Raw genomic sequence first — 25,692 nt, 5'->3', positions numbered from 1 at the left:
GAATCCATTAAGGAGGTAAGCATGTGAAGAAGATTGTCCCATCGTGGTCAGAGGAGTGTGATACGGCAGTTAAAATGAAATAAAGCATTTAAAGTGTTGAAAAGAAATCACAGTCCTCAGAATCTAAATGAATGTAAGAGAAAACAGGCACAAGTAAGGTGGGTCATAAAAAAGTACAAAAAGGGAGTATTGGAGGGAATTTTGTGATTCGGTGGGGAGGGAAACAGAATTGGGAAAGTTTGGGGAATGATAAAGAGAATGAATGGTATTAAAAGAGATTATGGGTATCCAGTATTAAAGGAAGGTGAAATGATAGCAGTAAAAGATGAGAAGAAAGCGGAAATGTTGGTGAAGGCTTTTGTCACAGTTCAGGGAAAATCAATGAGGACGGGGCAAGAGGAAGGGAAACTACAATAGCAGAGAATGTAGGAGTGGTACAAGCTGAGGAAGAAACTAGTGACATATTATACTATTATACATACTAATGACACTCTTTACTGTCTAGGAACTAGGAAGTCAGCACCAGGCACAGATCAGATTTGGAATATAATGATGAAACAACTCAGCAAATCAGCAAAAGAAGTGTTACTGGAATTATATAGTAAAGTGTGGGAGGAAAGTGTGGGAAGTTGCCACAGAGGTGGAAGCAAGCAATAGTAATTCCAATATGTAAACCAGGAAAAGACTGCAATCATCCAGGAAACTATCAACCAATTGCTCTAACATCCAACGTATGTAAAATAATGGAGAAGATGGTGACAGATTAAACTATTATGTAGGACATGAAGGACATGTATCTAAATATCAAAGTGGATTCAGGAGATGGACGTGTTAAAGGACGTATGTTCAGATGGATCAAGGATTTTTTATTTGGTAGAAGTATACAAGAAAGGATATGAAATAAATATTCAGAGAAAATGGGAATTGAAAACCTCCTTCGCTATTTTCGAAAATAATTTGATAATTTATGAAATATTTATGAAAGTAGGACATGAAATGGGGGTGTCTCTCTTTGCCGATGATGGGGCAATTTGGAAGAGGGGAAGAAATCTGGAATCCATCATAAAGAATGTACAAAGTGCAATTACAAAAATAGAGGTCCTATAAATGGGGATTCAAATTCTCAGTAGATAAGACAAAGACAATGGTTTTTACAAGGAAAAGAATTGGTGACACAGTTAAATTGAAATTGTACAATCAAGAACTGGAAAGAGTGAAACAGTAAATGTGATGAGGTGCCTGGTGGGATATGATTGGGGTTAGAACAGGAGGGCACTGAAAGCCATATACTGCGGACTGATAAGGTCTATCTTAGATTATGGAGGCATAGTATATAAATCAGTGGCAAGTACATCCATGAAAAAGCTGGACAAATTCAATATCAGGCACTGAGAGTATGTACAGGGGTATTTAAAACAACACCAAGAGCAGCATTACAGGTGGAAATGAGGGAAATGCCATTAGAAATGAGGAGGTTACAATTATCACTGGTGTATTGGGCTAATTTGCAGGGTCATGGAACAGAACATCCAACAAGATGCACTTTAGAACCGTGTTGGGAGAAAGGGAACAGAGACAATAAAAGTTCTGGATGGACAATAACTCATGAAACAGAAGAAATTGAAATTGCACATGTAGAGGTTAGTCCTACAGTATCACTGTCAAACGTTCCACCGTGGCTATTGCCAAAAAATATAGTAGATTTTTCTCTAATGCAGAAGAAAAAAGAAAAAAATTGGGGTATAATGTACAGACTGTACAGGCAAGTATGGAAAATTACAAGTCTTACGTTCTACTGTATACAGATGCATCCAAATATTTAGACTGAATTTCACGTAACTGTAGGGAAAAGGATCACTAGGGAAGTTTCGGTGTACACAGGGGAAATGGTAGCAATTCTTTTAGCAGTACAGGTAGAGGAAGCAAGACCCCTCAGAGCAGTTATTTGTTTGGATTCAAGATCAGCACCAAAGACTCTTCGGTACAATCACTCACACAGCAGACCAGATATATTAAATGAGATTCAACAAACATTATACAGAATTCAGATGATGGGGATCACAGTGATGTTTGTGTGGGTGCCGGCCCACATTGGGGTGAAAGGGAATGAGGCGGCCGATAAGGCAGCGATGGAAGCAACAAAGAAAAGGGAAGTGGACTTATACAATAAGCATCAGTAAATCAGAAATTAAAAACATAAGAAATACAGAACGGGGCAGAAGAGAAGAAACAATAATAACAAGACTCAGGTTTGGCTCTCGCTCATCCTGGAAGTTAGAGGCCTTCAATTTACCTCTTAACACTTCACTGAATGGTTCACTGGCTAAAATAGGGAGACATGACACAGAGAAATGTGGGCAGTTAAAACCAATAGAACACGTGATGGTGCAATGTCGGGTATATGAAGAAGGAAGACAGGTGGATAAGAAAACTTGAGAGAAACAAGATACCATATGACCTTAACATTTAGTTAGAGCATTTTATATACACTCCATACCAGTAGGTGGCGGTAATGCACCAAATCGCTGTTTGGCAACCGACGAAGAAGGAGAAGAAAGAAGAAGAAGGAAGAGAGATGACGAAGAAGAAAAGGTAGCAAGGAAGACGAAGCCTTCGACGACGTGCCAATGCCATGGAGCCGCTGCGGGTTCTGGAGTTGTACAGCGGGATCGGAGGGATGCACTGCGCGCTAACAGGTGACGTACAGTCCTTCCGGGACCGGTGAAGAGACGTTTGTCATGTGCAGTTCGTAAAGGAGTGTTTTCTTGCAGAAAGTCTCATCCCTGCTGAAGTTGTGGCGGCAGTTGACATAAATACTACAGCCAATCAAATCTACAGACACAACTTCCCACACACGCCCCTCTGGAATAAAACTATCGAGGTGGGTGAGAATGGAGGACTGAAAGGAACAATTAGTAACATTTGTCACCTGCAATGTTGCTTTTTCACCAGGGTGTGACACTCGATGACTTCAACAAACTGTCCTTCGACATGCTGCTGATGAGTCCTCCCTGTCAGCCGTTCACCAGGTGAGAGCATACTACGGCCACCTGTGGGACAAATCAAACCACTGTTCAGACATAGAGATGTCCTGCAGGTTAGGTCTCCATGGTGACGTTGCTGATGCCAGAACGAAGAGCTTCCTCTACATCCTAGATCTTCTGCCCAGGTATTTCTCCTGCAGCTCTTCATGATCTATGTCTCAAAGTGTTGATGAAGGGTGTAACGATCAAATCATTGATTAACAATTCGATTAACAACAATTCGACACAAAATGACATCAATCAATATTGTCATCTGTATTTTCAAATTCATAGACCACATCTATGTCTCAACTTCCATTTAAGTGCGCTACCTGAGCATGATGTCATGGGTCCTAGTCAGTGCTGGGCGGTATGAACAAAAATTTACATCACGGTATTTTTCAGTTATATCGGTTTCACGGTATATCACAGTATTTTTTTTTTTCATGCATGACTGTGTTAACCACATTTTTCATTGATTTAGACACAAATTGCTGCAGTAAATTGGCTTAGAATGGCATATTTCGCTGCCATGAGGAGTAAATATTGTAGAAAAACACATGTCTGCACTAGTATTAGGTTTGCATGCCCTCACAAAAATGTTACTGTTTACAAAGAGGTGGCACTCATGATTCTAATGAAGTGGTTAAATCACAATGTATGACAGTTGCAGTCAAAATAAAGAACTTGTTTATTTTTCCAATTTTGAGAACAACTTGAAAAAACATTTTGTAAAAATCAAGTACACAATGTAAACAACCACTGAACATACAGCAACTGTACTCTCAAGTCTAGGCATGTAAACAAAAAGATGGACTCTTCCAAGCTATTTGGCTGAAGTATTTTTCGACTCAGTATCACATATGTGGGATCCAGTGTTTGAATCATCTCCCTGAAGCCGACTTTGTCAACACTACTCAGCCGTACCATGTCTTTGGCTCAGTGGATAGTGATAGCGTTGGTAATCTCAATCCACTGTTAGCTTTTCTTGTTGTAGTTCCCCTAGCAAACGCGGGTAAGTGACATCGGACTGAACTTTTCTCTTGCAGCGCTAACATTACCTGCAGATGTGGAGGTAGTTTCAGGCATTCTCGATATTCCAAGACATGTTTGCGGCTACAACTGTAGCTCTACAACATTTGTGCCGAATTGTTTGTTCGACGTTGTTTCTTTTTAAAGCCAAAGAACTTCCAAACAACAGATACGGCATATCTTATCTCTATCTCTTATCGGTACAAGTTCGTCTGTGTCATGTTTCAGCTCGTTCGTAACTTCAGTTTTGGAACTTTCACTGTTTTTATTCATGTTCACCGCTCAACGTGCTGTTGTGCACTCGACACTCACATACACATTGAGTGTAACTGTAAAACAGTCCCCTGTCAAACAATGTCTGCGGCGCTACGTTCCGGTGTCCCCAACGTTGTGTACGCTGTACAACAATGTTGGGGTATATGAAAAAATTCATATCATATGAAAAATAAATACTGGTATTCGGTATGAACGGGTATACTGCCCAGCATTAGTCATAGCTAGCAGCATAGAAAAAGAGGAAGAAGAAATATCAGGAAAAAGTTGGTGTTCTGGAAATATTTGGTATTCTGGAGGAAAGATGTGTGTACTGCCTTTGCAGTGCATGGGCTAGACAGCCAGCTGACAAATTAGATGTCCAATGAAGACACAAGGTGTGAGTTTTCTTGGCTTTACTAGATAGTCTTCATTCTCACTTTTTACTTTGTAAAACTGAAACATCACAAAGAAAGACAAAATGAACATACATACATCTATGTCAAAATATACATCATTCTCACACATTCAGCTACTCACAGACGAATAGTCTCCAAGATACGAAGCGTGTAGAAAAAGAGAAACATGAATTCGAACTTCTCTCGTTGTGTGTAGCAGCCGCACCAAGCTAGCAAAACGTGCTCAAGGTGTCAAAGATGCGACAACAAAAAAGGAACGCTCACTCTGAGGTAAATTGAAAACAACAGCGCTCGCTCGGATGCTCTCTCCGACACGCGATAGACAGAGGTCTCACTCCGACATTGTTAAAGAAAAACAGTAATACCAATAACTTTCACTGAAACCCATCAATTTAAATTTTAAAGGCAGCACAATATGTTCTCAGACAGAACATGCTCCATATGTAAATAATCCTACTGCGAGGTGAAACACAACAAATTGGCCGTGGACCTCAAGAGGAAACACGGCATTCACCTGCATGCTGATGCTAGCTCCAGCATTAGTGTGCCAGAATCCTGCGGAAGTACTCTGAAATAAAAGGGTCAATCATATTCTGGCTGTTTTTGTGAGTTGATGTATATGATATTGTCTCATATCGGCTCCTTAATAGAATCAAAGTGAATTTGTATCGTGACAGACTGTGATATTGGCAAAAATTGTATTGTCATGCAAACATATCGATATATTGTCGTATTGTGATATAGCTGGTGATTTACACCCCGACCGAGTTTGAAACTGACTTGACCTGATCACACCCCTCCCTGACCATGTCACTCGGCCTGCGAGCATCAAACTTATGTTTGAACGTTTTTAATGTTCCTTTCTTTAATTTGAGTTTATGCAGATTGAGCCGGCCACCGCGATTCATCCTTCTGGAGAATGTCAAAGGTTTCGAGAACTCTGCTGCCAGGTGATGTCCTTCATCAATTATTTCATGCAGTTCATCTCCTGCCAAGATGTGTGACATACTTCTTCCTACATTCTTTTTCTAAGGAACCGTTTGGTAGAAACACTGATCAAATGTGGATTCACATTCCAGGAGCTCATGATCTCACCAATCAGTGTAAGAGTCCTGGCACATGTCGCACATCACATCACAACACAACTGCTGACAAACGTATCACTGCTCTGATATTCCAGGTTGGGATCCCAAACTCAAGACTGCGTTATTACCTGATTGCTCAAAGGAGTGATCAGTCTGATCGATCTGATCAACAGTGTGATCGATCTGAACAGTCTGATCAGTGTGCCCCCCCCTGTCCAGCCACTCACTCTGCGAAAGAAGTGCTGAGACATGACTTCCTGTACAAGCGAGAAACTGAGAACAACCTGCTGAGGAAGATGAGTCAGGACTGTGATTCGTCCGTCAGACAGATCAAACATTTTCTGGAACCACTGAGTCAAGTTGACGAAGACCAACATCGACTTCCTGCGCAGACACTGCTGAGGTACGCCGCCATCTTGGACATCGTCCAGCCGGACAGTAGGAGGTCCATTTGCTTCACCAGAGGGTGAGTGAGTGAGAGAGTGAGTGAGAGAGTGAGTGAGTGAGGTGAGTGAATGAATGAATGAATGTGTGAGTGAGTGAGTGAATGAATGGAGAGTGAGTGAGCTTTGAGCATGCGACCATTTTGGGACTTTTTTTCTAAATCGTACCTTACACTACCCAGGTGAAAAAATTAATTTTTCTCTTAAGCGCATCATCTCTCTCTTTTCTCCTGTGACTGAACTGACACTCCTGTCTAAACCAATAAGAGACAGACTGTGGCGGGTCTTTGCCTCTGATTGGTTATGGTCCTGTTCACGGTTGTGTGTTTAAGCGACCTGAGCGCTGGCAGCAGACTGAAACGAAAAGGAAACCAAATGCAACAAAAAGTGGGAAAATGAAGAAATGTAATGAAACCAGTGCCAATAATGAGAGTTCATCCAGCCACGGCATGGAGCCCTCGGTCAGTAGACACCAAGTCCCGGTCCCTCAGTGACAAGCAGACTTGGAACCAGAGGAGATAACCGAGTCTGAGACAGAGCCCGGCACTGACTCTGAAAGTAACAAACAATGTTTCATGTTTCAGGTACAGACGTTATGTTGAAGGAACTGGTTCAGTGCTGCAGAGCTGCACGGACACACAGGTCAGTTCCACACAGACACTAGAACCGACACACACACACTAGAACAGACACACACTGAAACAGAACAGACACAAACACACTAAACAGCTAATGAAGTCTCTGCGTTGCGTCGTGCAGCTGCAGTGTGTGTTCAAAGACTTGGACCAGCGCTCAGAGGACGAGAAACTCCAACAGCTGCAGAGACTGAAGCTTCGTTATTTTACTCCCAGAGAAGTTGCTAACCTAATGGGGTTCCCTGCACATTTCTGTGAGTCACCGTCAACTTCACCTGCAATGACAAACTCGTATGAAAGACAAAAAATGATAATATGATATGACCTCATCTTCAAGCGACACAACGTTCTGAGTGAATACATGAACATTTTGTTTTCAACCATCATGCTTGTCACCGGTTGTTTTTGTGTGTCCCAGCGTTTCCCAAGCCAGTTTCTGTGAAGCAGCAGTACAGAGTTCTGGGAAACAGCCTGAACGTGTTGGTGGTTTCCAAACTCCTGCGTCTGCTGGTTGTCCCCTCTGCACACTGGAGGAACGAGGAACACTTTGGAATGAAGCTGCTAACAGAAACTGGACAGAGGACAGCAGAGAGTGATGGAGCGATGTTCATTTCTAAGTAATAAACCTGAAGTTATTTGTGCACGTTGGTTGTGACGTTTCTGTGGAAAATGATCAAGGACAAGCAGAGTAGATGTTCAAGTTCAAACGAGTTGAAGACCATTAACTTTGTGAAATGAGCCATCACACATGCCTGAGGAAACCTGGGGTCCATTCCTGAAAGCAGGCCCAAATACCATTTTTGAATTGACTGAGCCTGAGCTTGGAATCTTGGAATGAGTGTGGAAGCTGATCAGAATTATATGGGGGATGGGGGGATCAATGTTCAAAGGGTGAAACCATCTGGTGCCCAGGGAAGGAAAAAAATTAAATAAGAAGAAATGTGAAAATGATAAATATAACCCAGCCACTAGGGAGCAGTTGCGGAAGCCATTGTTGACTGGTGCCGGTCCCAAGCCCAGATAAATGGCGAGGCCAGCCACTAGGGAGCAGGTGCGGAAGCCATTGTTGACTGGTGCCGGTCCCAAGCCCGGATAAATGGGGGAGGGTTGCGTCAGGAATGGCATCCGGTGTAAAACGTATGCCAAATCAAATATGCGAGTGATCAAAATGATTTCCAAATCGAGGCCCGGGTCAACAACGACCGCCAACAGTGCTGTTCACCTACAGGGTATTGTTGGAAATTGGACTACTGTTGGTCAAAGAAGAAGAGGACGAAGAAGAAGAGGACGATTGGTGCAGGGAAAGAGGGAAAAGAGGAAGGTTAGAAGGATCAGTCTGAGGTTAGGAACTCTGAATGTAGGTTCAATGACAGAGAAAGGTAGAGAATTAGCTGACATGATGGAGAGGAGAAGAGTAGATATTTTGTGTGTGCAGGAGACTAGGTGGAAGGGCAGCAAGGCAAGAAACATTGGAGGAGGCTACAAGTTGTTCTATTATGGTCTAGATGGGAAGAGGAAAGGAGTAGGGGTGATTATTAAGGAAGAGTATGCTAGGCATGTGGTGGAGGTGAAACGAGAGTCAGACAGGTTGATGTGTGTAAAGGTAGAGATAGAAGGAGTAATGGTGAATGTAGTTAGTGGTTATAGTTAGTGGTTATATGTGAGTTAGAAGAAAAGGAAAAGTTCTGGAATGAGCTAGATAGAGTGATAGAGAGTATTCCCAGAGGAGAGAGAGTAGTGATTGGAGCAGACTTTAATGGCCATGTAGGGGAACAGAGGTGATGAGGAAGTGATGGGCAGGTTTGGCCTTAGGGATAGGAACTTGGAAGGACAGGCAGTGGTAGACTTTGCCAAGAGAATGGAAATGGCAGTGGTAAACACCTATTTCCAAAAGAGAGTAGAACATTTGATAACTTACAAGAGTGGAGGCAGGTCTACACAGATAGATTATATTCTATGTAGAAGAGGTCTTCTGAGGGAGGTTAGCGACTGTAAAGTGGTGCCAGGAGAGTGTAGCCAAACAGCATAGGATGGTAGTGTGTAAGATGGTGATGGAGGTGAGGAAAAGGAAGAGGGTGAAGACAGAGAAGAAAATCAAATGGTGGAAATTGAAGAAAGAGGAATGTTGTGAAGAATTCAGGAAGGAGGTTAGGGTAGTGCTGGGCCGTGTTGAGGAATTCCCAGATGACTGGGACGCTACGGCAACAGTGATTAGGGAGACAGGTAGGAAGGTGCTAGGTGTGGCCTCAGGACAAAGAAAGGAGGACAAGGAAACCTGGTGGTGGAATGTTGAGGTTCAGGAGGGTGTACAGAGAAAGAAATTAGCGAAGAAGAGATGGGACAGTGAGAGAACAGAAGAGAACAGGCTAGAGTACAAAGAGAGGGCAAGGGAAGTGAAGAGGGAAGTGGCCAAGGCCAAACATAAGGCATATGAGGAGTTGTATGAGAGGTTAGATACAAAGGAAGGTGAAAAAGACTTGTACAGGTTGGCGAGGCAGAGAAATCAGGCTGGGAAGGATGTACAGCAGGTTAGGTTGATTAAGCACAGAGAGGGAAGTGTCATCACCAGTGAGGAAAGTGTGCTGAAGAGATGGAAAGAATACTTTGAGGAATTGTTGAATGAAGAAAACGATAGGGAACGTAGGAATGAGGAGCCAGAAATGATTAGGAAGGAGGTTGATCAGATTAGAAAGGATGAAGTCAGGAAAGCTTTAAAAAGGATGAAGACTGGCAAGGCAGTTGGTCCAGATGACATACCAGTGGAGGTATGGAAGTGCTTAGGGGAAGTGTCGGTAGATTTTCTGACTAGGTTGTTCAACAAAATATTAGACAGTAACAAGATGCCTGATGAGTGGAGGAAGAGTGTTCTGGTACCAATTTATAAGAAGGGTGATGTACAGAGTTGTAGTAACTACAGAGGGATAAAGTTGATGAGCCATACCATGAAGGTTTGGGAAAGAGTAGTTGAAGCCAGGTTGAGACAGGAAGTGGAGATTTGTGAACAGCAGTATGGTTTCATGCCTAGAAAGAGCACCACAGATGCAATATTTGCACTGAGGATGCTGATGGAGAAGTACAGAGAAGGTAGGAAGGAGCTGCATTGTGTCTTTGTAGATTTAGAGAAGGCATATGACAGGGTGCCAAGAGAGGAATTGTGGTTTTGTATGAGGAAGTCAGGAGTGGCAGAGAAGTATGTTGGCTTGGTGCAGGACATGTATGAAGGTAGTAGAACAGTGGTGAGGTATGCTGTTGGAAGGACAGAAGACTTCAAGGTAGAGGTAGGACTGCATCAAGGATCGGCCCTGAGCCCCTTCTTGTTTGCTTTGCTTATGGATAGGTTGACAGATGAGGTCAGACAGGAGTCTCCCTGGACTATGATGTTTGCAGATGACATTGTGATCTGTAGTGAGAGTAGGCAGCAGTTGGAAGAGAACCTAGAAAGGTGGAGGTTTGCTCTAGAGAGAAGAGGAATGAAGGTCAGTCGTAGCAAGACAGAGTATATGTGCATAAATGAAAGGGAGACCAGTGGAAGAGTGAGGTTACAGGGAGCAGAGGTGGTGAAGGTGCAGGAGTTTAAGTACTTAGGATCAACAGTGCAGAGTAGTGGAGACTGTGGAAGACAAGTGAAGAATAGGGTGCAGGCAGCGTGGAACAGCTGGAGAAAAGTGTCAGAAGTGATTTGTGATAGAAGAGTTTCAGCTAAGGTGAAGGGAAAGGTTTACAGGACTGTGGTTAGACCACCTATGATGTATGGTTTAGAGACACTAGCGATAGGCAGAAGACAGGAGGCAGAGCTGGAGGTGGCAGAGTTAAAGATGCTGAGATTCTCTTTAGGAGTGACCAGGATGGACAGGATTAGGAATGAGGTCATCAGAGGGACAACACAGACAGGAAGGTTAGGAGAAAAAGCTAGAGAGGCTAGACTGAGATGGTTTGGACATGTGCAGAGGAGGGACAGTGGATACATTGGTAGGAGAATGTTAGAGATGGAGTTGCCAGGTAGGAGACAGAGAGGAAGGCCAAAGAGGAAGTTTATAGATGCAGTGAGGGAGGACATGGAGGTAGTTGGAGTCCGAGTAGAGGATACAGAGAACAGGGAAAGATGGAAATCGATAATTCGCTGTGGCAACCCCTGAAGAGGGACAAAGCCGAAAGGAGAAGAAGTGAAAATGATAAATATACAGTAGCATCCATGTGATGAAGTGAATGAAATTAATATTTCAATGTCATTGTTGTTGGAGCCAGTGCTGCCGCCACCGCTGTACATAGGGCTCCAGCTTCTCGAGTGCACCAATGATTACATGGGCGTCGCTAGCCCTATTTAAATGAAACTCAGCACCCCCAGTTGTGTTAAAAAAGTTGTTTTACAGTCTAAATTTGTCATGACGTGTCTATGATGGAGTCAGAAATTTGTGGGTTAGACATAACATTTTAAGAATTAAATTGAATATGCCACCCCCCACCCCTTGCAAATGGTACGATCCTCTTCTCACAAGCTCTCACTGCACCACGCACTCTGTAGCCCGTCAGCCAACGCGACACATGCGCACAGCTTAGAACATCCAAGTTTTAGTAAAGTTTAGTGGTGGATCATCCAGTAAGTATCTTAATAAAACTGTCTCATACTTTTTCCAGTTTATCTCTCATTACCAACACGTTATATTCATTCATTCATTTTCTGCCACTTAATCCAGTGACAGGTCACGGCTGTGCTGGAGCCTATCCCAGCTGTCAACGGGCGAAAGGCAGGGTACACCCTGGATAAGTCGCCAGCTCATCACAGGGCCACATGAAAGACAGACAACCACTCACGCACACACTCACACCTAAGGACAATTTAGAGTGACCAATTAACCTCAGCATGCTTTTGGAGGTGGGAGGAAGCCGGAGTACCTGGAGAGAACCCACGCAGACATGAGGAGAGCATGCAAGCTCTACATAGAAAGATCCCAGGTTAGGAAGCGAACCAGGGGCTATGAGGCAACGGTGCTAACCACCGTGTCGCCCCAACACGCTATAATTATTCGCAATTCTCATTTTTCTCATTCGGTCTTTCATTCAAAGAGAAAGAGGCTGTCATATGACTGATAACTCTTGGTGCTACTGTATGTGTGTGTGTGTGTCTAGCCTGCCCAAATGTATATAAGAGTGTTTCTAAAAAGAAAGAAGCGATGGAATCCATCCTACTTCCGATCTTCAGGAAGGAGTGTCTCTTTTATCTAGAAGTTTAGATCGCCCCCAACCTGACTTCCCAGAGGTGAGATCAGAATGCAGAGCTGTAGTCTTACACACTTCTCTGTGCCTCTAGGACAGTCACCCACCCAGAATCCTGTAGAGACTGTCTGTCCCCCAACCACCCACATATAATAAATATAAATCAAACAGGCGTGGGATCTCCCACAATAACCTAATACAAATAAAAAACACCAACACAGATCCACTTAAACATAAAACAATTAAATGTGGTCTCAACAATATTCGATCACTGTCACCCAAAGCACTATTAATGAATGAATTTATGAATTAATTAACTTATATCCGATCTGGAACTCAGCATGTGTTGAGCCACACTAACACACACACATTATGCTACATAAATACATAAAAAAATTCTCAAATATTTGTTCTATAAACATCTGCAGCATGTACCTAACCCCTTCTCTCTGTCTGAGTTCTGAATAAATAAATTGAATTGAATTGACCCCTCCTTGAACCGCCACCTTATCGTGGTGGAGGGGTTTGAGTACCCGAATGATCCTAGGGGCTATGTCGGGGTTTTTTATGCCCCTGGTAGGGTCTCCCAAGGCAAACAGGTCCTAGGAGACGGGTCAGACAAAGAGCGGTTCGTCTGGCGGAACCCACCATCAGAGGGGTCTTCAACTCCCACCTCCAGGAGAACTTCGACCAGCTCCCGAGGGAGGCTGGGGACATCGAGTCTGAGTGGACCATGTTCTCTGCTTCCATTGTCAATGCAGCCGCTCTGAGCTGTGGTCATAAGGTCTCCGGTGTCTGTCGTGGCGGCAATCCCCGAACCCGAAAGTAAGGAATGCTGTCAAGCTGAAGAAGGAGTCCTATCGGGCCTGGTTGGCTCGTGGGACTCCTGAGGCAGCCGACGGGTACCGGCAGGCCAAGCGTACCGCGGCCAGGGCGGTTGTGGTGGCAAAAACTCTGGTCTGGGAGAGGTTCGGGGAGGCCATGGAGGAGGACTACCGGTTGGCCTCGAAGAGATTCTGGCAAACCGTCCGGCGCCTCAGGAGGGGGAAGAAGTGCTCCACCAACGCTGTGTACAGTGGAGGTGGGGAGTTGCTGACCACAACTGGGGATATCGTTGGACGGTGGAAGGAGTACTTCGAGGATCTCCTCAATCCCACTGTCATGCCTTCCGTACAGGAAGCAGAGACGGGGGACTTGGAGGCTGGTCCATCCATCACCCAGGCTGAGGTCACCGAGGCAGTTCGGAAGCTCCTCGGTGGCAAGGCACCTGGGGTGGATGAGATCCGCCCTGAGTACCTCAAGTCCCTGGATGTTGTAGGGCTGTCGTGGCTGACACGTCTCTGCAGCATCGCATGGCAGACGGGAACAGTCCCTCTGGATTAGCAGACCGGGGTGGTGGTCCCTCTTTTCAAAAAGGGGGACCGAAGGATGTGTTCCAACTATCGTGGGATCACGCTCCTCAGCCTCCCTGGGAAAGTCTGTTCGAGACACGACACTAAAATTAAGAGCAATTAAGAGCAGAGACAACAATCCAAATGGCCAGGTCTCAGACGACTGGTTCGCTCAGGAGAAATTGGCTTCGGGCAGGAATGGTGGCACAAGTTTTTGTAGGATAAAGATAAAACATTTATTTTATTGTTTTTCCAAACACCCCTATTTTCAGATTTAACTTTTTTTTCTTGGAGAAAAACATCACAATAAAATAATTACAACCTGGATGTATTCAAAACTCTTCATCATGTACTAACCCTAACCCTAACCCCAAACAAAGAACACTCCCCTTTAATCTCTTCTTTTTTCTGCTCTTTCGGTCAAACTATGAATACACCTACCAGGTAAATGTATTAATTTGTATTTTATGGATTTAGGTTTGTGATTGAATTGTTACTTGTAATTTACTTAGTCACACACTTATGTAGTTTAGTTATTACTTATTGCTTATTCAGTTATTTAACCCTATTTTAACTCTTTTAATTTTATTAATCCTATCCATAGTGCCTCTGGTTCAACATGTGATTCCTTCAATCTAACCATTATCTTTGTCTTGTCCACTGAAAATTTGAATCCTTATTTAAAGTACCATCCTTTATTTTTGTTATTGCACTTGTACATTCTGTATGAGACACTCCAGATTCCAAATTGCCCCATCATTGGTGAAGAGAGACACCCCCATTTCATGTCCTAATTTCATTAACACATCATTTATCATTACAGAAAATAGCAATGGACTCACTATGCTCCCTTGTGTTGTTCCATTTTCAATCCCCTTTTTCACTGAATATTTATTTCCTATTCTAACTTGTGTACTTCTTCCAAATGACAATTCCTTGATCCATCTATACATACGACCTTCAACACTGAATTTTCAGTTTTATTAATAGTCCCTTTCCCCACATCATATCATATGCCTTTTCTTCCCGCAAACTCTCCCCTGCGGAGCGGAACTATGACATGGGGAACCGGGAGCTTCTCGTCGTTAAGTTGGCGTTGGAGGAGTGACGGCACTGGCTGGAGGGGGCTGAGCAACCGTTCGTGGTATGGACGGACCACAAGAATATGTCCTACATCCAGTCGGCAAAAAGAATCAACTCTCGAACAGTTAGGTCGACTTAATTTTTCTCTTACCTATCGACCAGGGTCCCACAGTGTGAAGCCCAACGCCTTGTCCCGGCAATTCTCGGAGACTGAGCGCGATGCCGAGGATATGCCTGAATCCATCCTCCCTCTGGACCGAGTTGTGGCGGTGGCTACCTGGGAAGTGGAGGCGGCTGTACGCAGTACCCCGGCGGGCAGAACCGGACCCTGGCGGCGGCCCACCCCATGCCCTCTTTGTCCCAGCCGAGGTACGCCCGCAGGTGCTGCAGTGTCGCCATTACTCCAGGCAAGCCTGCCATCTGGGTTCCACTCGCACGTTGACCTTCCTCCGATGGAGGTTCTGGTGGCCGACCGTGGATAAGGACGTATGGGAGTTCGTCGCCGCCTGCACCATGTGCACCTAGGGAAAGTCTCTGACAGAGGCCCACAGTTTGTTTGGTCTGTACTGCATCAGGTGCTTCTTCCAGCCTCTCCTCAAGCTACCACACATAGACCAATGGGCAGACAGAGCTGGCCAACCAGGACCTGGGGACCACCCTGCGCTGTGTAGCAGCCCAGAACTCTGCCGACTGGACAGAGCACCAGCCATGGGTTGAGTATTCACATAACGCCATGACCACCTCCACCACTGGTCTCTCCCCCATCGAGGCCTCCTTGGTCTACCAGCCGCCACTCTTCCCTGAGCAAGAGAGAGACATCGCAGTTCCATTCATCCAGGAGAACCTGCGCCCGTGCCGCCAGGTTTGGAGGGACACCAAGGCTGCTCTGCTGCGGATGGCCGACACCAACAAGAGGGTGGAGGACAGGTGGCACACTCCAGCATCCACATACTGGGTGGGGCAACAGGTTTGGTTGTCCTCTAAGAACATCCCTTCAGGGTTGATTCTCATAAGTTCCTTTATTCAGTGGGAGATGAAACACCGTCTGTCGGTGGTCCACCAAGTGACCTCTGACCCCTTAAGAGATGAGTTCATCGTCTTCACGAGACACTTTCCATACATGTGGTTCAGTAAAGGAAATGTGAACAGTGTCATCTCCACACTTCATTCATGGTGTTTGAGGGTTCCCCCTCTTTTCTGAAGAGGGACATGATATTTTTTCTCTTTGTCCCTAATCATCTCTAACACAGATCCATCAGATGACTTGATTCAGACTGTAGGTGTCAGGTATCTTCTTTCTTTGTGTCACATCTGAGGAGTGTTATGGTTGTGTGTTTTTGTTTCGTATTGTGGTTTGTTTTGATGTTTTTTCAACCATCTGTGTTTTCGGATTATGTGTAAATAACCTGGGTAATTTGCATATTACCCGTTATTTTTACCCGCAATATATATACATATATATATATATATATATACATACAGTTGAAGTCAGAAGTTTACATACATTGGCCAAAAACACATTTCATTTTTTGTCTCACTGTCTGAAGTGAAATCAGAATAAATCTTTCCTGTTTTAGGTCAGCCACGATTACCAAAATTATTTCATTTTGTTAAATGCCACAATAACGAGAGAGAGAATTTCTTAGAGAATTTTATATTATTTTTGTTGAGGTCAAAAGTTTACATACATTTCCTTAGTATTGAGTAGCATTTCCTTTGAACTGCATGACATGGGTCAAACATTTTGGGTAACCTTTCACAAGCTTCTGACAGTACTCCTCCAGTACTCCTGACAGAACTGGTGTAACTGAGTCTTGTTTGTGCTCGCACACTGTCATGAGTGTCTGTTCTGGGTCTGTTTTGGTGTTTTGTTTTATTTTTCCCCCAGTCTTCCTCCTCCCCCCTGTCTGGCAGTGGAGGTGCGGCCAGGCTGATTGGGAGCAATCAGCACACCTGACTCTCATCGGTGCGCTGATTGCTCCTGCTCTTAAGCCGTGCTTTGGCTGCACTCCACTGCCAGATTGTTTGTGCTTTCGCCTTACTCTCCCGCCATCGTCGCTATCCTCGTGCTCAGTCCGTGCTTGTGTTCTTGTTCCGCCTTGCTGCGTGTTTTTCGTTCATTCGTCCCCAGCGTTTTGTGTGTCCGCCATAGGGCGTGATTTTCTGTTTGTAGTTCCTGTTATTCTGTGTCCGCCATTGCGCGTGATTCTCGGTTCGTTTCCCCTAGCGTTTGTTATCCGCCATAGGGCGCGACTTTTGTTTCCCGTCGACTGTTTTGTTCTTTGGACCTGTTTGCTACTGTGTGCGTTGTTGTGTAATCTGCTGTGCAATAAACCGCTTGTTGACTCAGCCGACTGTCTCCCTCTGCTGTTCCTTCCGCGCCTTTGGGTCCGCTCCAAACACTTGGGCTCTGCGCCCATCACAAGGAGGAGTCAGGTGGGGGGGGTACTTGAGGGAAGTAGTAAAATCAGCTGTTCTACTGGCGGAATGTATGAATGAACTGGTGGGGCGGTGTCCTACCTTTTGCTGACCGCTTGTTTGCTCACTGGCTTGCACTGTATTTTGAGGGATTCACTGTTTGGATTTTAGCCTTAATAAATGAAAACAAACAGCAGACATTGGAGCCTGTAGTTTTCATTGTTTAGTCCGTCCGTCAAAACACCTTGTCCCCGTGCTCAGCCTCCTGACAACTCGTGGGTTTTCATAGTCGCCCAATACAGACGATCAACTTGGTATATTGATATGAATGAATTGATTTCCATTCTAAAGTTGACGCTTTAGTGTTTTTATGTTTGTTCTTTTAACTGGGAAAAAACAATGTGATTTCGAGGGATTCACAGATGTAGGTTCATTGAGGCATTAATGAACAACGTACAGATTTACACAGTCTGAGATGTGTTGCCAGCTGCTTTGTCGTCTTCTGTCATCTTCCATGGTGTTTGTCTTTTCTACAATCACTGACTTCTCCTCCTACTTTTCCAGCATTAACCTCTGTGGCCAGTGAGAGGCGCTCTGTCTCCCGTTCGTGCGCTGATGATTGTGATTGGTCTGCTGCCTCAAACACACCTCTTATGCGCATTCACGGGTCTTGATGAGACATCGCTGGATTGAATTAGCGAGTTGATATCCAGCTTTGTGGTACCGATGATCCTTATCACCATGATCTCGCTAAGTCAGTCAGTCCTTGATCAATGGAGTTGATCCAGGACTTATTAATCGAGCTTCGTGGTACAGACCCGTGCTTGTGCAATAAATCGTCTGTTGATCAACGCCTCCTGGTTTCCCTGTGTGGTTTCTCCTGCACTTTTGGATCCTAATCTAAACCTCGGGCTCACGCCTTGTTACAGTGCGTCAACATCTGTATTAGTGTCAGTTGTTTCCGTTCCTGTGTCAAATACACATGCAATTTTTCCCCAATCAGCCCTCAAAAATGCTCATGTCCCAACTCCTTCATTATCACCTTGTTAAGGGCCGCAGCTCAAGGTTCTAAGGTGGATCCAAAGATGCAGGAAAAACACACGGAAACAGGATACACTGGTAAACAGGCAGTTTATTGCACAAGCAGGTAATAAACATGACACGAGAACGAATAAAATTGGCCAATTAACAGAAAAATCACTGTGCCATGGCAAGCGGGCAGGAGACAAACGACGTGAAAGCCACAAGGGCAGGAAGAAAACACACAAGAACAAGAGCTCCACAAAAATGGGAGAGTCGAGAAAACTGAAAGCACACCCGAAGGCGGAACTAGTAAATGAGAACGGGAATAATCGGAACAAAGGCAACGAACGCGGGAAAAAAATGGCTGGAGAGTAAGGCAATGAGCACAAACAATCTGGCAGTGGAGTGAGGCCAGAGCATGGCTTAAAAGCAGGAGCAATCAGCGCGCGGATGAGAATCAGGTGCGCTGATTGCTCCCAATCAGCCTGGACGCACCTCCACTGCCAACCAGAGGAAGGAGGAAAACAGGGGAAAACAAATCAAAACAGAACACGAAACAGACACTCATAACACACCTCGCTCTAACCCCACACCTAATACCGTGAGGTTGGTTAGCCCTTTGATGGGTGTACGTCAATTCTGTCAATTCTGAAAATCCTCTGACCAGATTCACCTTCCCACACCCTTTAATATTACGTGAGTCATTATTTTTCTGTTAATAATAATACCTTTAATTTTTCTTCGGTAATACTTTTATTTATTTCATTAAAAAAAAGATATCTATTTTACAGGGCTCTGGTAACCAGGGGTTACACCATCACAGCCCTCCACACGGTGTGTAAATGCAACCTTGACTGTGAGCACTGGGGCTCCTCAGGGCTGTGTGCTCAGTCCAGTCTTGTACACCCTGTACACCCATGACTGTGCACCAATTAACAGCTGCAACACATTGGTAAAATTTGCCTCATTTACTACTGTGGTGGGACTGATTCATAACAACAATGAGACGGCCTACAGGGAGGATGTCCTGAACCTCACTTTCTATTGCTCTTTCAATAACTTGGCACTCAACTCCTCGACAACTATGGAAATACAGCAGCGCTTGTACTTCTTAAGGTCACTGAGAAAGGTCAACGTGTCCCAGAGCCTGCTGTTGTCCTTCTACAGGTGTTCTTTAGAGAGCATCCTCACCCTACAACATCTCGTTGTGGTTCAGGATCAGCTCTCAGGCTGACAAGAAGACTCTGGAAAGGGTCAGGAAGTCAGCACGGAGAATCATGAGAATACAGCTGTCCTCTCTGGCAGACATCTACAACAACAGATGCCTGCGTAGGGTCACAACACATCACCTGTGACAGTTCACATCCCAGGTACAGGTGTTCTCACTGCTGCCCTCAGGGAAGATGTACAGGTCAATACTGAACACACAGTAGCTGTTGAAATGCTGCTAAGGTTTCCAGCCATGTTCACTGTGTGCAATATAGGTTTATTTCCACTGCTGCTGTTTGTAAATATATTTATACAGTCACATAAGCTGCTCTATTTATTTCTTATCTTTATTTTATACCTGTGAGTGGCACCACCGGAGTTTGTCTTATTTTGGTTGTACATCGTGTATAATGGCAACATTCTGATTCTGATTCTGATTAATCCTACTTTATGGAGCAGGCCCTGTGTGTGTGTGTGTGTGTGTGTGTGTGTGTGTGTGTGTGTGTGTGTGTGTGTGTGTGAGAGAGAGAGAGAGCGAGAGAGATCATCAGTCATCAGTAGCTCCTGCTGCTGGAATTTTCTATCCGTCATCCTGTGTAATGATCTCCGGCAGTCATATGAGGGACATTCTGCTGCGACAGTAAACTGAAGTTTTGTTGAATTTGAAGTTCTTTATGGCTGGATGATGAGGTCAAAGTCTCCTCGCTGACCATAAGTGAGCAGCAGTGCATCAAACAGAACAAAGCTCTTTGCAGGGAGCAGAAAACACGTCTCTTCTTCATGGCTGCGATGGTACGACTGTCACAACTCTTCACACTCATTTTCCTGCTTTTGGGCCTGAAAGGAGAACCCCGAGACAGGAACCTGAGGAATCCGAGCAACGACCAGTGAGTTGTCTTTCAGGCTGATCTGAGGTTGACAGACTTGGTTATTATCAATGACCTCATGGGCAAAAGCCTTTGTCATCAGAGTAAATGTATCATCTGTCAGGTGGGATCACACAAAGTGTGATCGAAGTGATGGAAATGTCTGCTCAAGTGATGATGGGACAATATGACACACCTTTTGTGATGTAATAAGTTCTCAAAATTCTGTTTGTATTTGCTATCATGTAGTTGCAGTTTGATGTCTGTGTAGGTCTGTTCTCGTTCTCGCGAAGGTTGACCTATGACTGAAGCTTCTGTTCCTTACATATATATTAAATATATTCACGGATGTCTGCTGACACCGGTGATGTGACTCTATAGGCCGCGGGTGCTGTCAGATGATGGTCACCTTGTCTTCTCAACGGGTGGCGGGAAGGAGATTCGCTTCATGGTGTCAGAGTCAGGTCGTGTCAAAGTGGGAAACGAAGACCTCAGTCAGCTTCTGCCTCAGGTGAGATGAGTTCAGGACTAAGGCCTCAGAGGAACTCAGGTACATTTGAACTTGCTTTGAGAACCCATGGTAAATAACCGGAAACAGATTATCTGATCAAACTAATGACAGCTAACTAATGACTAATGACACAGCACACTTTTTCTACAGGAAGTGTCCCATCACAAATTGTTATCAGCTGTTCCAGAGCTGTTGGTTTGCTGCTCCTCATGTGACACTTCAATTATTAACTGAAGAAGCAGCAGGTCACGACCAAAGATCAGATATTCCACCTGTGTATCATCCAATGACCAGTGTTATGAAGAAGATCTGATGTCTCATTTAGGAGCTGTTTCACTTGTAATGATAATAATTTCCTGTTTGTGCTTGTTTAGTTATAACATTAGTTCATTAGTTCATCAGTCCATTCGTACATTTTAACATTATTTACCTCAAACAACTGGATCCAGGAGGTGTGTGACTTTTACTCATGGAACAGTGACATTGACTTTGTGAACGTGTGACTTCAGATCAGAGTGAACAAAGATGACATTGATAACATCAAGTCCCATGGAGGAGCAGTTCCTCCAGAAATAACCAACAAGCTGAATCAACTTGACACCCAGGTGAGACAGAGCAACAAGTGTGAAACATAACTTCCTGTCACCTGTCTGATGTACCTGCATCTCTTCAGGTGTCAACGCTGGTCAGTCAGGTGTCGGCTCTGCAATTGGTGAGACATTTCTCAGCTGATCTTGGGAGTGCTAAAACATTCACTTGTTCTGAACAAGTGTTCTCCTTGTGCGTCTTGTCCTTCTTGTGCTTCTTGTGCTTCTTTACCCCAGATCATCCAGACGGTTGCTTGCAGCAGTAATCCTTGTCAGAACGGAGGAACGTGTCTGAGTCTGCTGAACTCGTACCACTGTGTGTGTCCCAACAACTGGGCTGTGAGTGTACTTTTTTTACCACACAAATTTACTAAAGTTTGATGAATGAGACCCAATGACTGCTGTCAAATGTTAGCTGAAGGCGAAGGGGGTGTGTGTGTGTGTGTGTGTGTGTGTGTGTGTGTGTGTGTGTGTGTGTTCAGGGTCCGAACTGTGCAACAGATGTGAATGAGTGTCAGCTTTACTCAGGAACGTTGCAGGAGTGTCAGAATGGAGCGACGTGTGTGAACACTCCTGGATCTTACACGTATGTTTGCAGCACACACACACACACACACACACACACACACACACACTAACGAAGCACTAGAGACACAGATTGTCCTCAGTAAACCTATTCATGAAGAAAATAAATAAAAGTGGTGTTGAATGTAAAACACACAGTCTGTGTTTAATCATCTTATCGTGATCTGCTGGAAAAACTATAATAATCAATCTGTAATAGATTGATTATTATAGTTTGATTATTATAGTTTATTATAGATTATCAATGCATGAACATTATGTGTTTGTGCAGTTGTACCTGTTCTCCAGAATGGTCCGGGACACTCTGCACTGTTCGCTATGATGACTGCAGAACTGGAGCACAGAACATTTGTGTGCATGGCACATGTATTGATGCAGACCGGATAACACCTGGAGAGGTAACGCACACATGCACACACACACACACACACACACACACACACACACACACACACACACACACACACACTCTTGGAAGTGACGTGCTGTGATTGTCCCCACAAACAGCCTAAGTACCAGTGTGTGTGTGCGAGTGGCTGGGAGGCACCGGCCTCCAGCTCGGCATGTGTTGCTGATGTGAACGAATGCGACCTTCCCAACAAGCCGTGTTCCAGCATTCCGGCAGTTCCTTGCTACAACACCCAGGGTTCTTTCTACTGTGGAACGTGTCCTGCAGGTGCCTGAGACATGACACCATGACTCTCTCTTTTTTTTTTCAATGACGACAACGTTAAATGAATCAGACTGGTCTAGACATGTGGTAAATGACTATTCTAAGCTGTGAACATCTGATTTTAATGGAATATCTACCTACACCTACAGAGGCCTTTTCCACCAACCATCGCTCCTGTGTGCTAATGCTACATTTTGTTAGCTAATCATGTTAAAAGGTGAATGTGATTGGAAAACCTTTGCGCAATTATGTTTGCACACATGAAAACTGTTGATTAGAGAAGGTACAAAACTGGAAAGATCTCCCTCTTTAAAGCCATGTCAATGACCTGTAATGTGCAGTGCTAACATATTTTATACATATATAACATGTCTCAGGCTGGGAGGGGAACGGTTACAGCTGTCAGGACATAGACGAGTGTTTCAGCAGTAATGGTGGCTGCTCCACAACTCCTCTGGTTCAGTGTCTGAACACCATGGGCTCCTTCCACTGCGGACCCTGTCCCCCAGGTACCAACTCACTGCTCTCCCTCGTCAAAATGTTTTTTGTGACCTGTTCATACTCAGTTTCATGTGGGCAGTCCGAGGAGCGAGCAGAACAGGAACTAATGAATCTGTGATTTGGGTATTTCAGGTTATGAGGGAGATGGAAGAACATGCACCCAGACCAACATCTGTGCCAACAACAACGGAGGCTGTTATCCATCAGCCACCTGTTCCTCCAACCCAGGTGAGTATTGCTAGTTCTTGTGCCCATCCCTCTGTCTTCCATGTTTTAAATGTCTGTCTGCCCCCCAGAATCCACCCTCCCCACATGTACCTGCCCACCAGGTTTCACAGGAAATGGTTTTGGCCCAATGGGCTGCTCACAGCTAAGCACCATTTGTCAGAGCAACAACCCCTGTGTGAACGGAGAGTGTGTGGTGAGACACGCACACACACTCACGCATCAACCCTGTCTCCTAATAATTACATTCCCACACAACTAAAACATTCTTAATGTCAGTAATGTTGCGTTAGTAATGTATTGAGAGAATTACACTGGTTGAGCTTTCTTTTGTTCTTTTTGCATCTTTTGTTCATTCACACAACCCTTTTCCCCTAATCCATAACATTTATAACACTGTTTTGATTTTGGATAATCTTGATAGGTCTGTACTATTTCAATTAACAAGTTCATTTCTGAAAGAGAAAGGTGCTGGGTGTCATCAAAAATGCTGAGCCGTAGCACCGCTGGCTGTTCTTATGAACGGCGTGTCATTAGCTCCAAAATGCAGAGCTGGAGCACCGTAAGCCCTTCTTATGAACAAATGGCATGTCATACACAACACTGAAATGACACACACACAATAAATTCACAACATTTACAAAATCACAATAAAAACCTTTACAACCTCCACAACCTTTACATAATGAATATATAATACAACACGAATAAATGTGTGTAACACAAATAACCAATCAGAACCATTACACAACCTTTAAACGACCAATACAAAACATGTACACACAACCATCATAACAGAGGAAATGTACATATAGTATTTTATAGCATAGAGGTCCAGCCAACTGTGTGGAGTGGCCCAATCGGGGTCCACGGGACACAAGCTAAGAAACCACGCATGGTTGGCATGGCGATGATTCACTGAACGCAAAGATAAAGTTTAGGGGGGTACAGGTACTTTTACAGGTAAAAGCATGGCTGATTTATACTACATATTATTTTACATTATTTTCGTCGAGGTCAAAGGTTTACATACACAAAAAGTACTATGTCTTTAAAGAACATGGAGAAGCCCAGATGATGAGGTCATAGCTTTGGAAGCTCCTGATAGGTTAACTGACAACATGTGAGTTAATTGACAGCACGACTGGGGATGTATTTAAGGCCACATATCTAACACTCTGCTTCTGCTTATACGCAAGTATAAACATCATGGGAATGTCCAGCCATCACACCGCTCAGGAAGGAGACGGGCTCTGTGTCCAAGAGATGAATATTTTGGTCGGAAATGTGCGAATCAACCCCAGAACAAAAGCTTGTGAAGACTACAGACCTTGTGAAGATGCTGAATGAAGCTGGTAGGAAAGTCACTATCCACAGTGAAACGATTCCTGCACAGCACGGGCTGAAATGCCACTCACCGAGAATTAAGCCATTACTCCTAAAGAAGCATAAAAAAAAGCCAGATTACAGTTTGCAAAAAGATACCAAGACAAAGATCTTAACTTCTGGAGACATGTCCTGATGAAACTAAAGTGGAGCTGTCCAGCCATAATGACCAACGTTACAGCTGGAGGAAAAAGGGGGAAGCTTGTAGACCTGAGAACACCATACCAATTGTGAAGCCTGGAGGTGGCAGCATCATGTTGTGGGGCTGTTTTACTGCAGCAGGAACTGGAGCTCTTCATAAAATATAAGACATCATGAAGAAAAAACATTACATGGAGATAGTAAGGCAACATCTCAAGACAGCCAGGAAACTAAAACTTGGGTGCCAATGGGTCTTCCAAATGGACAATGACTCTAAGCATACTGCCAAAATGGTTAAAAAGTGGCTTGAGGCTAACAAAGACAATGTCTTGGAGTGGCCATCACATAGCCCCGACCTGAATCCTATGGAAAATTTGTGGGCAGATCTGAAAAGGCATGTTGTGTTGAGGCCGGGCAGTGGCCTGAGGTTTTGAGCAGATCCACGTGTGCAGGAATTCCCACAGAGAAACAATCAGCTAGATCAAGGGAGCGATTTATAACACAAACAAGTAACACGCAGAAGCACGACAAAACCAAAAGGAACACAAAATCAGCCGAGAACAATAAAATCACTGCACCGTGGCGAGCAGGCAGGAAAGAACGCGGTACAAACAGGGCGGAAAATGAAGATAACAAAAAGAGCGCCAGTGTTGCCAACTTAGCGACTTTGTCACTATTTTTAGCGACTTTCTGGACCCCCCTTGCGAGAAAATTAGACAAAAGCGACTAGCGACAAATCTAGCGACTTTTTTTGGTGATCAAAGGCTCCAAGATCGTGGGAGGGGGAAAAATAATTGCGCCGTTTTCTCCCTTTCCCCATTCAGAGAAAGAGCCAGAGAGGGGCAGTGGAAGAGAGACACAGGTAGAGAGGGGCGGGGGCGGAGTTGAGAACAGCGTGGACTGTCGCTTCCTTGCACCACCCACCCCCCGCTCTCACGTTTGGATTGGACCGCTCGCTCGTCTAGCGACTTTTAGCGACTTCTGGGCGGG

The 25,692-nt window shown here is 44.5% G+C and overlaps 2 protein-coding genes across 2 annotated transcripts in view; both read left to right on the top strand.

Moving 5' to 3' along the window:
• Positions 1-2,632: 2,632 nt before the first annotated feature.
• Positions 2,633-13,486, top strand: TRDMT1 (tRNA aspartic acid methyltransferase 1). The gene is made up of 11 exons (XM_078623731.1): positions 2,633-2,696; positions 2,772-2,881; positions 2,953-3,029; positions 3,098-3,169; positions 5,611-5,676; positions 5,760-5,829; positions 5,907-6,277; positions 6,839-6,896; positions 7,014-7,143; positions 7,308-7,481; positions 12,930-13,486. The coding sequence occupies exons 1-11, from the start codon at positions 2,633-2,635 to the stop codon at positions 13,484-13,486; spliced, it is 1,749 nt and encodes a 582-aa protein (XP_078479857.1).
• A 1,824-nt stretch (positions 13,487-15,310) lies between these two features.
• The window catches only part of LOC144741042 (cubilin-like), a gene marked incomplete at its 3' end in the record, with an annotated part of 32,737 nt that continues 22,355 nt past the window's right edge, over positions 15,311-25,692 (top strand). The window contains 13 exon segments of the mRNA XM_078623732.1: positions 15,311-15,504; positions 18,958-19,185; positions 19,896-20,114; positions 20,475-20,604; positions 21,114-21,209; positions 21,278-21,316; positions 21,429-21,530; positions 21,674-21,777; positions 22,048-22,174; positions 22,284-22,452; positions 22,827-22,958; positions 23,083-23,178; positions 23,247-23,368. Of these exon segments, the coding sequence (XP_078479858.1) occupies positions 15,311-15,504; positions 18,958-19,185; positions 19,896-20,114; positions 20,475-20,604; positions 21,114-21,209; positions 21,278-21,316; positions 21,429-21,530; positions 21,674-21,777; positions 22,048-22,174; positions 22,284-22,452; positions 22,827-22,958; positions 23,083-23,178; positions 23,247-23,368 (1,758 nt within the window).

The sequence above is a fragment of the Lampetra planeri genome, unplaced genomic scaffold, assembly GCF_965212315.1.
Source record: "Lampetra planeri unplaced genomic scaffold, kcLamPlan1.2.h2 scaffold_408, whole genome shotgun sequence".
NCBI classification, from domain to species: Eukaryota; Metazoa; Chordata; class Hyperoartia; order Petromyzontiformes; family Petromyzontidae; genus Lampetra; species Lampetra planeri.
Note: the sequence above shows the minus strand (reverse complement) of the source record. Positions and strands in the feature narration are given on the sequence as shown.

What these genes read in the sequence shown, in the direction of transcription:
- TRDMT1 (XM_078623731.1), top strand. Translation starts at nt 2,633, where the DNA reads ATGGAGCCGCTGCGGGTTCTGGAGTTGTACAGCGGGATCGGAGGGATG. An exon ending in TCATGATCTCACCAATCAGT is followed by an intron (nt 5,830 to 5,906) that starts GTAAGAGTCCTG and finishes CTGATATTCCAG; the next exon opens with GTTGGGATCCCAAACTCAAG. An exon ending in TGGACAGAGGACAGCAGAGA is followed by an intron (nt 7,482 to 12,929) that starts GTGATGGAGCGA and finishes CGAACCCGAAAG; the next exon opens with TAAGGAATGCTGTCAAGCTG.